Source organism: Triticum dicoccoides, chromosome 2A (assembly GCF_002162155.2).
Source record: "Triticum dicoccoides isolate Atlit2015 ecotype Zavitan chromosome 2A, WEW_v2.0, whole genome shotgun sequence".
In the NCBI taxonomy this organism is placed as follows: domain Eukaryota; kingdom Viridiplantae; phylum Streptophyta; class Magnoliopsida; order Poales; family Poaceae; genus Triticum; species Triticum dicoccoides.
The window spans coordinates 4,477,643-4,488,192 of NC_041382.1; the positions used below are offsets into that span (position 1 = coordinate 4,477,643).

Consider the following 10,550-nt stretch of genomic DNA (forward strand, 5'->3'; position numbering starts at 1 on the left):
TGATATTCAGTTGGCTCCTGCTGCTATGTTACATCCCATTATCAAGCCGTGGCCTTTCAGAGGATGGGGTTTAGACTTTATTGGACAAATTCATCCTTCTTCCTCAAAAGGGCATCGGTTCGTATTGGTGGCAACCGATTATTTCACTAAATGGTCTGAAGCAGTACCTCTCAAGAACATGACACATACGGAGGTGATTAAATTCATAACCGAGCACATTATTCATAGATTCGGCATTCCTCAAACATTGACTACAGATCAAGGCTCCTCTTTCATGTCACACCAAGTTAGAGAATTTGCCGAATCTTATAACATAAAATTGCTCAATTCCTCTCCATATTATGCCCAAGCCAATGGACAAGCTGAGTCTAGCAATAAAATTTTAATCAAGCTCATCAAGAAAAAGATTGAGGATAATCCAAGGAGATGGCATGAGTTGTTGTCTGAAGCTTTGTGGGCACATAGGATCTCAAGACATGGTGCTACGAAGGTGACTCCATATGAGCTAGTATACGGTCAAGAGGCTGTTTTACCGGTGGAAGTGAATTTGAATGCTTTGGGAATAGCCAAACAAAATGATTTATCGGCAGTAGACTTTTATAACTTGATGATGGACAATATTGATGAGTTTGCCGATAAACGTTTGGCTGCTTTGAAGGCCATAGAGAGGGACAAGTTGAGGGTAGCAAGGGCTTACAATAAGAAGGTTAAGTTGAAAAATATTCAAGTTGGCGATCTCGTCTGGAAAGTAATTCTCCCGATTGGTTCAAGAGACAGAAAATTCGGGAAGTGGTCTCCAAGTTGGGAAGGTCCTTTTAGAATTACAAGAATAGTTCCCGGAAACTCTTATTTGGTGGAATCCATACAAGGGGCATTGTTAACTCGAGCTCTCAATGGCAAATATTTGAAGAAGTACCATCGAGTGTGTGGCAAGAAGCCTAAGTAGGCAATGGCCGATATACGATTATCGCCCTTAGCACAAACATGGCCGATACATAATTATCGCCCTGGGAAAAATACACAGCCGATGGAGTGTTGACATCGTGCTTCAACATTACACTAGGCAAAGTATTTTCTGGCACGCAAGCTCTGCCAGAAAACAGGGGGGCATGTGTTGACACCTGATTTTGGCACAATGCAAAATGCAATAGAGATGGCCTCAAGTGATAAGGTATTTTACATGAGAAACTTCACATTGCCGAGGGGGACAACTTTGATGATTGGGCCATAATCATTCGGCATCTTATCAAAGACCAAAACTACACTGGGATTGTCATGTTCAGGTGTCCTGAGTGCTTTTTGGTCGATTATGCTTCCAAGACAATCTCAGATGGAAAACTATCCAACACGAATCGTCTTCGTCTCGTCAAATCGATCGATTTTCATATAAAAATCATCTCAATCCGAATTCATATGCAAAAATTAGAGCTATCTGAGTGCAGCCCTGTCAAGAGACAAAATATGACGCGCCCCATCAGACACATGTCTGATGGGTGTCTGATGCAATGCGTGAATGATTGGCTCTTCAAGATGGCCTCAAATCGAAAACGTTCAACATGAAAGTTGTTCGTCTCGTCGAAACAAGTAAAAGTGCTTTGGGGCGCATTTTCATCCGAGGTCATTTACTACCACACAAAAAACCCACAAGATGCAGCCAGTTTTAACCGTTTTGGAAAGATTGTCGGGCAAAAAGCTTGCCGGGCAAAGACCTTACCGGGGAGGAAAGCTTGCCGGGGGGAAAGCTTGCCGGGCGAAGACCTTGCCGGGGCTGAAAAGCTTGCCGGGAAAAAGCTTGCTGGGGTGAAAACTGTCAAGGCCAATCCGACCAAAAGCTGAAGATGGGCTCAAATGATAATCTAGATGGACTCAGATGAAGAAGTGTTCAACATGAGAGTTATTCGTAACATAGAAACAGTCAACTTTGCTTTTGGAGTCATCATCATCCGACGTAGCATATGACCTGCAGAGACGCTACCAGAGTCGGACGGTCCAGTCAGCTATATGACCGAGTCCGACTCGAAATTAAAGATGACCCCGTGGAGTATTCAAGATGGCTTTATTTGGAAAAGTGATCAACATACGGATTGTTGGCCTCATCGAAGCATACAAAATTGATATTTGAACCGTCTCCATCGGAAGTCATATGCAGATTCCACGGCCCGCGCAAGGAGCAGGACAGAAGATTGGATCAGATTCGGGCTGAATCTAAGTGGGACCAGAACTAGGACTCTAGGTCGTGAATTGATGTAATTTTCTTGTAAGGAAAGCCTAGATGAATCCTTTGCTTGTATGGGAAGTCCAGCCGCCTCTTATATATGTTGGGGGTGACGGCCGATTGAACAATACACAATCGAACAAATCAATATACTACGTTTCATCTACGTTTTATCTCTCCACCGTTTTTCTCTCTCGTTCTTCGCTGTTCTTCGTGTTTGAGAGCTTCGAATCCCGAGGCTCTAGGGGCGAGCGAATCGACCTAGGGCAGCCCATAGCCGCCGCAATCCCTGACGGGGTCCCTCCCGGGTGCGCGGGGTTTCGGGTCTGCAAAAGCGCCCGCCGACTATCTTGCGTATTGCGCTGTCGGTCAGATCTCCTTCAACGTGAGCTGCGGTGCATCACCTCCGGCGTCGAGGGTACACGTGACGTGTTCGTGTGTCAACACTATGATTACATAGAGATTACATAGGAAACGCTACAGCTGTTGTATCGCTAACAGGATTGTCTCTTTCGCTGCTCTGTAGGCACTAGAATACTACTTGCCAGTTCTTCTAGGATTGGTGACAAGGTGAGTAATTTCTGGAATTTGATTTTCTGTTAGTGTTTTGGTTTTGTTGGTTGGCAATTCTGTTTATTATTTCGTTTCATGAATGTTGTAAAATGTGCATGTGTGAGTTGAGGCTCAGCGTATAGTTAGTTTGGACTAAGCAAGAGGATGAGGTATGTTGCTTGCCCAAGTTAAGTGACATGCGCTAGCTTTTCTGTTATACAATTACATGTTAGTGCTTAGCTAAACTGCATGAAATACCCATAGTCCATGGATGGTACAAGGTGATGTCAGTGCTGCATTTGATGGCCATGGTTTGCTTGGTGCTACGTGTGGACTTTGAAGGTGAGAGTGAAACCAAAACTGAACTGGATCTCAAGACAATGTCCATCAAGTTTAGTCATTTGTGTATTGGAAAATGCTCATTGTCTGGTGCTCTTGTATACATATTTCCAAGCAAGCCGCTAAGCCCAAGTCTCCGATCAGGATTGCCATCGTCCATCAGTCCTAAGTATTTGAATTCTTCTGTATCCCTGATCTTGATTTCTTCTCCGACTCCTGTCCCCATGGTGGGAGATTCTAATTTTTTGGACTATATATTCAGGGAATTCAGCTAGAAGATTGAGGCAGTGGCGGCGGGTTTTGTGTCGGCGGGCTGCAGGGAACTGCTGGACACGCGCCATCACTTGCCGAGTCACACTCAGTGACCGATGGTGGTGGATCAGAGTTGTAATTCAAGAGGGATGGTGTGGTTGTGGTTATCGGGCGATTGGGCGAAAGTGGAGCAACAGAGGAGACTGGCCAAGGACATGGCCGCGGATAACACATCTTGCTCGATTTCCCCAATGACCCAAGGTTGGTTGCATCCTGCATGACCTCATATTGTTCATGAGAGTTTTGTGATGGTTTTTAGAGAAGTTTTGTGATCTGAACTCATGAGACATTTGACGTGATACTATGTAGCTGTAAACGCAATCTGAAATGTAGAGCAAACAGAGTGAACAAGCCAAGAATGTGCAGGTCAGTGTCATACTTCTCTTTTTGTAATTCTATCATACTATATAGTTAGTACAAGATCATCAAATATTCAGGATATGTTTTGGAAATATAATTTTGCAAAATTGAATGTGCAACATGTTCAAAGGAGAGGATACAAAGGTTTGCTGATAACAACTTTAGTCGGCCGAGTCTCGCTCAGTTGAGCGTGGAGTAGGAAGGTGTCAAGTGAATCCAAGAAGTACCATGATGTCAGTATGGCGGCAGAGGCGGCTTCGAGTCTGCGTCATTCACTGTGATGACCGCCCGGGTGGCCGTGTAGCCGTGTCAGATGGAGTCTCAGGGGAAGAACCAAGAGGAGGTGGCCGCAGGTATGATAAGAATGAGCTTTCCAGAATTTTGGAGAGGCTCTCATCACACTGTAAAACTTTTATTTGTAAATGTTGCATGCTACTACCTCCTAATTAATATGGCATTGAAATTAAGTAGATGCAGCTCTTCATAGATATTGTAACATGTTTTGGTTTGCAGGTTAAGTATTTGATGTAATGAGAGCAATGCAATATTCTAAAGGGTCACACATATAAAGGAAACTGATATATGACTATTTGTCAAGCTAGAAACTGCAATTTGTGTTCTGAGCTACGAGCTGCAAATAAATTGCTTTTCTCTTTCCTTCAAGTTGTCGTCTTATCTCAGGATTGGCATCACCGATAACGCGGAGGGGTTTTTCCATTCAAGCAAATAATAAATTCCAAATTCGTTCCATTCAAGCAAATAATAAATTCCAAATTCGTTACCCGTTTCTATAAGTATTGTACTATTTTGCTAGAATGTTGTTTGCCATTTATATTAATTGACATTGTTACCCACTTCATCTAATTGAAGCTCTTTGTGTGAATCATTTAGTTCATCACCAGTTAGGTTTTTTAAATTTCAGGTATCCCACCCTATTATCTATTTTCCAAATCAATTAACCCTTGTGTTTTTAGAATATAGACATTCGGAGAAGGCAGACATAGCATGTCATTTTTTGATCTAATGTTTTGTTCAAATACATTGATGTCATCTTTCATTTCTTTTATGTAGACCTTTTCTTATATTTATGCACTTGTTAAAAAGGCGAACATAACTTGTGAATCATCTGCTATTTTTCTTACAAAGATTAATCTCATGATACACAGTGAAGTTATATACTTGTCATATACCGCAATCATAGCACCTCTTAGATCATCTGTACGTTTATTATTGGGTTACTCCTTTTTTGCGGTTCATTTTGCAATAGATGTGGAATCTGAATTACTAATACGTATATAGTACTTACAAATTTATTCTGTAGATGCTTGAATAGGCATGGCCTTCGTTAATGAAATAATTTCTTCCTAAATTGATATGCAATGTACAATCAGTTGATGAACTGAAAATTTGGTGTAGCATGTACATTGATCCCCTTAGCACATATATTCTTTAGTTGGAATAAGGCTAGCTACCAAACTAAAGCAAGTGATGGAAAATCTCTGTGTATCTATAATCTCACATTTGAGTTTTGAGCACCGTTCTCACGTTCTTTACTTGATTAAAAAATCATTCTTCAACTTTGTTCTCTCATGATAACATGTTAAGTTGTAAGGCTATTTTAATAATGTTGCCCCAAAATGCAATTGGCTTGCACGTTCATTCCAGGAGTTCAATCTTTCACCCCATTTTCTTCAAATGTTGATTTTCCTTGTATGAAATATATGTAAGATAAATGATATGCATTGTGCAAGGAGAGTAGCGGCATGTGACTTTTTTTTCCCGTAGCAACGCACGGACATGTTTCCTAGTTAGAAGAAGTCGGGCTTCATGGGCTGCCAGAAAGCATGACCCACGTGTACAACATGCGCCACGTCAGCATAGCACGCCGACCAGGAGCCACTGCACCGTCTGCCCACTCGTCACAACCAGAAACTAGCCTGCGAAGTGGAGTCCAACTCACTCACCACATCGGCATCGTCGCCTCCGCCACCTTCTCCCTCCCTCCCCCAAGAACCACCCGGCGACCGGCGATCACCTGCCATGGGGCGTCACCGTTTCAGGAGGCGCCCTCCGACCCCCACCTCCTCCTCCTCCTCCTCCTCCTCCTCGTCGGAGCTCGACGACATGCTGCCGGTGGGCGCGGAGGTGGAGGTGCGCAACGAGGACCCGGGCTTCGCCGGCTCCTTCTACGAGGCCACCGTCGCGGCCCACCTCCCCTCCTCCCCCTCCTCCTCCGACCGCGGCGGCAACAAATGCTACACGGTGGTCTACTCCACGCTGGAGGGCGACGACGGCGAGCCCCTCCAGGAGGCCGCGGCGGCCGCCTCCGTGCGCCCCCGCCCCCCACGCGCCGCGCCGAGGCGGTTCGCGGTGCACGACATGGTGGAGGCGCTGCACAGCGAGGGGTGGTGGGCCGGCGTCGTCTCCGCCGTCGCCCCGGCGCCTGCGGTGGCCGGAGGGGATCTGCGGCGCCGGCCGAGGCGGGTGTACCAGGTCGCGTTCCCCACGTCGCGGGAGACGATCGAGTTCCAGGAGGCGGACCTCCGGCCGCACCGCGAGTTCGTCGCCGGCCGCTGGGTCCCAGCTGCCAAGGCGGTGAGTTCGTCGGCTCCTTTTCGTCTTATTAATTAACCTTCATCCAGATGATTTGTTTAATTATGGACTATGGATGGATGAAATCGCCAAGGCCCATTGCAACTTCGTTGTTACGCTCCGCCTTGCGCGCCACCTGCTCGGCATAATGCCTTACTCTAATGGGCACCTACCTCCTCCGCATTGAGCTCGTCTCCGTGCGCAGCCTGCTTGATGGAATGCCGAATGCAGCGAATCTTGAGCTGCCATCAAGGAGGTGTCGTGTGGACTTATCCATCTGGTGTTTTATCATTTCAATTCAAGTACTTGTTGGAGTTATTGATTAATGCCAATATTGTGTTCATAATTTGGGCTCAGCTATCTACCTAGTTTGTTCCACCGGCCATTTGTCGGTCAAGCAATAACAAATACCGAAATGGACACTGCTCTCATATGTTTCTTGAAAACCATCTCAAATGTATCCGCTCGCAGCCTGCTCGATGGAATGGCCAGGAGGAGGAACATTGCCGAGAGACCGGCTTATGGCTAAATTCATTAATTTTGCTTTAGTATTTTGTAGGTTCTTGAGTGTACCGTCCCCAGATTAGATATATTGTTTTTCTTCTCCTTTGTGGGTAGCACAAATTGATTGTTGCATGTAGCATTTTCTTCATTAACTTTAAAACATGAATTTCCGTTTTTGTAATAAATATCTAAACTTTCTTGGATGAATTATAGCTAAATTTCCATGTTAACTGAATTTAAGCAAGGATTATACGTGCCCAAGAGCTGATTTTATTTAGGAAATCTGTTAAAAAAGGCACTGTTCTTTTCTGATAGTGATAAAGAAGTACTCCCTCTGTAAAGAAATATAAGAGCATTTAGATCACTAAAATAGTGATCTAAATGCTCTTATATTTGTTTACGGAGGGAGTAACAGTTTACTTACTCCTGTTGTGGCCAGGACAATGCATCTCCTTCTTTCAGCGAGGGAGACCAAGTTGAAGTGAGTCAGTCTGGAACGAACTTTGGCGAATCCTGGAATCCAGCTACTGTTCTTAAAGTGATTGGTGCTACAAATTTCTTAGTAAAGTACATGCACAATGGGAAAGACGGGAAATCAGCTACCGAGATTCTGGATTCTCAGTATATCCGGCCAGCACGGTCCATCACCCGTATTGACTCAAAGTACAGATTTTCTCCTTCTTCTCATGTTGAGATCCTTCATGAAGATAGCTGGTGGCCTGGTGTTATTCTGAAGGTCTTAGGTACTGGAATCGACAAGAAGTATGTAGTAATGTTGGACTGTCACAAGACAGATCTTGATGAGATCGATATGGATGCGCTGAGGGTTGAAATTACGCAGCTCAGGCCACTGTGTGACTGGGACGGTGAAAAATGGGTACCCTGCTTGAAGAAGGTACATCTGTATTTTCTGTGTTTTGTCTTCTGTCATTCTTTTCCTTGATGGAGCATAGAATGCCATTTAGTGCGGTCGTTTCATGTATTACATAGTGTATTGAGGTGTATTTGATCAAGGAGCATTCGTAGTTTTAGTACTTCAGATTTTGATGAAAATTATCAACATTACCATGCTTTGCCTGCTCTTATCACTATACTGTTTGCACCATGTTACTCATTTGTCTCACCTTGATTGGGCACTGTTTGCATCAGGGTTAACGACACTTTCCATCTGTTTGTTCTTTGATCTTTGGCCCGGTTAACCGATAGACATGATCCCGTCATGATAGCCATATGTATCTGCATGTTTGTTCATACCAGAAGCTGCTGCAAATGAATTCAGAATATGCAAAATGATGTTATTCAGCATTACCTCAAAACATGTCTTGAATACCCTTTCCATTTCAGGAATCTGCAAAAAGGCCAATTTCCGCTGCCTTGGATAATGACTCGGATAAAATCAGTGACGAACCTGGTTCTCATCGGGACAAAAAGAAGTTGAAGAATGCGGATGTGATACCAGAACAAATTTCTCCCCTTTTGTCTGTTGGTAAAGAAAACATTGAAATTACTCGTAAGCAAGGAAATGCAGTATTGGCACCAAGGTCTGAGTTGTCACCTCCTTCACTGCCACCAATGTCATCATTTGGCCGTCTGAGTTCTTCATCTTCACCTGCTACAAGTTGTCATCTTGCACAATCATCTTCTCACATTCAGGCTTCGTTGTTTGGAGCGTTTGGACAATCAAGGCCTATTCCACAGGGCCTGCCATTAGGAACGCGGTCGCTTATTAGCTCATTTTTTACCGGTATTGAAGGGTCAAAAAGAGTATTAAGCGATCCGGATAAGCAGTCCACTGCTGGAACTGGGACTGAACCGTTCAGACAAATGGAGGGATGTGTTTCTTTACAAACAGCAGTGCCTGTAGGGGAGAAGCCTGAAACTGTGAGTTGTTGCTTTTATCGCATCCCCTTAGCTATTTAAACTAGTTGTAAGATCATTAAAAAAATCATTTGCTCTTACTTTCTTTACATTTGTAAATACTAAATGCAGCCAATGGAAAGGATAGATGCTAAAGCCATTGAAGAAGGCAGCAATGTTGTCTGTGTCTCTGAAGACCGTAAGTTTTTGAGTTCTATTGTACAGTCATCTACGTGTACTGATTACAGAAAAGTCAGTAACACTTTTGCTGTGTTACTAGCACACTTGTATCATGATACCTTCCATTTACAGGTTCACAATCACACCAAGGTAATGCAACACATGATTCTTGCTGTCCTTTGTCTGCGGAATATGTGGCTGTGCATGAGAGTATCATGCGCACGAGTGGCCAGCTTTCAGAATCCTCGGCAATCCAGCATCTTCCAATTGTGAAGACCTCCCCATTGTGGGCACAGCTTGAGGCACTGGAGATATTCAGGACAACGCCACAGCGGCCAAATCTCCATCAGTTTCAGCAGCACGTTCCAGAGCTCCATGAAGGACTGGCACTAGGTCTGATGATCTCTTTTGCTGATCTGGCAGAAAGCATAAACAGGCTAGGTGTTCAGGACGACAATGAGCTCCTCGAGCGGAAGATGGAGTGCCTGGCTTATCTCGAGGCAAGTGGTTTCGATGTCGGGGACCTGAGATCGCGCGTGGAAGCTTTAATTCGCATGAAAAAGCTGGAGGAGGAGATTGCTCGCGAAGAAGCCGACGACCGAGAACTGGGCACGCAACTTCGCGCCCTGGCTATGGCTGTCCATCACCTTGAACTGCATGCCTATCTTGTGCGCAATGTGATAAGGTCTACCGTCGCACAGAGGATGAACAATGCCATGGAGATCTCGAGGCTCAAGGCAGAAGCGAACAATCTATCCACCGCAATGCCACGGTGAGTTTGGTGGGTGGGAGCACGTCATCATTACGCTTGTGAATAAGTGGTTAGTAGTTACCAATAGTGAGTGGTGGAGAACGCCCTTCTAGATGCGGTGTAGATAGTATTTTGTGTTGTGGAGTTGGCCGTGGTACTGGTGAGTCTTTTGTGTGTGTTGAGAGATCATATTGCCGCGTCGTGGTGACTTTGGTTGGAGAATGTCAGCACACATGTGAATAGGTAGTTGCTAATGGTGAGTTGCGGGGAACACCCAGCTAGATCGATGTCGTGTAGATAGTTCATAGCGCGGCTATCCTGGAGTTGGCCGTACCACTGGTGGGTCTTTTGTGGATGGGCAGTGTATGTTGCTACCCTGGTATGCTGTTACTTTTGGGCTCTTAGCTAAGTGATAAATGCCAGCAAGATAATAGTTCCTTTCAAATCATGCCTGATGTTGTCATATATTCGGTAATTGCCTTGCTCTTGTCCTTGGAGGATGCATGCTACTGAATTATGTTATACAATGTGAGAAATAAAGCTCACTGTCAAAATGCTAGACCAAGAAGAACTGGATACAGGTATTAACCCCATTTGTCACTGAATTTCCATTTGGGCTTAAACAATGCTTGGATGCCATATCTTCAAATTGAACTGGTGTTGCATTGCTATTGTCTCCCTAGAATCTGTTAGTTATAAAACATTTGTCAGAACCGCAAAAAAAAAAATGTCAGTCCCTGTTGGTATTCTGCATTGCCATATGCCTACCAAACCGGAGGTGATTGGAACAAGCCAAGAAATGTCAGTCCCTGTTTGTCAAGCAAGGGCATCTCATTGTTCCTTGTAAGGAAAATTAGTGATAGGTGAGGAAAATGCAGGACAGTACCA

General features: G+C 44.5%; 1 protein-coding gene across 1 annotated transcript; it reads left to right on the plus strand.

Moving 5' to 3' along the window:
• The first annotated feature begins 5,818 nt into the window (after positions 1-5,818).
• Positions 5,819-10,079, plus strand: LOC119352609 (DUF724 domain-containing protein 3-like). Its single transcript, XM_037619169.1, has 5 exons — positions 5,819-6,373; positions 7,314-7,769; positions 8,219-8,755; positions 8,864-8,930; positions 9,044-10,079. The coding sequence occupies exons 1-5, from the start codon at positions 5,819-5,821 to the stop codon at positions 9,685-9,687; spliced, it is 2,259 nt and encodes a 752-aa protein (XP_037475066.1). The 3' UTR covers positions 9,688-10,079.
• Positions 10,080-10,550: the final 471 nt, after the last annotated feature.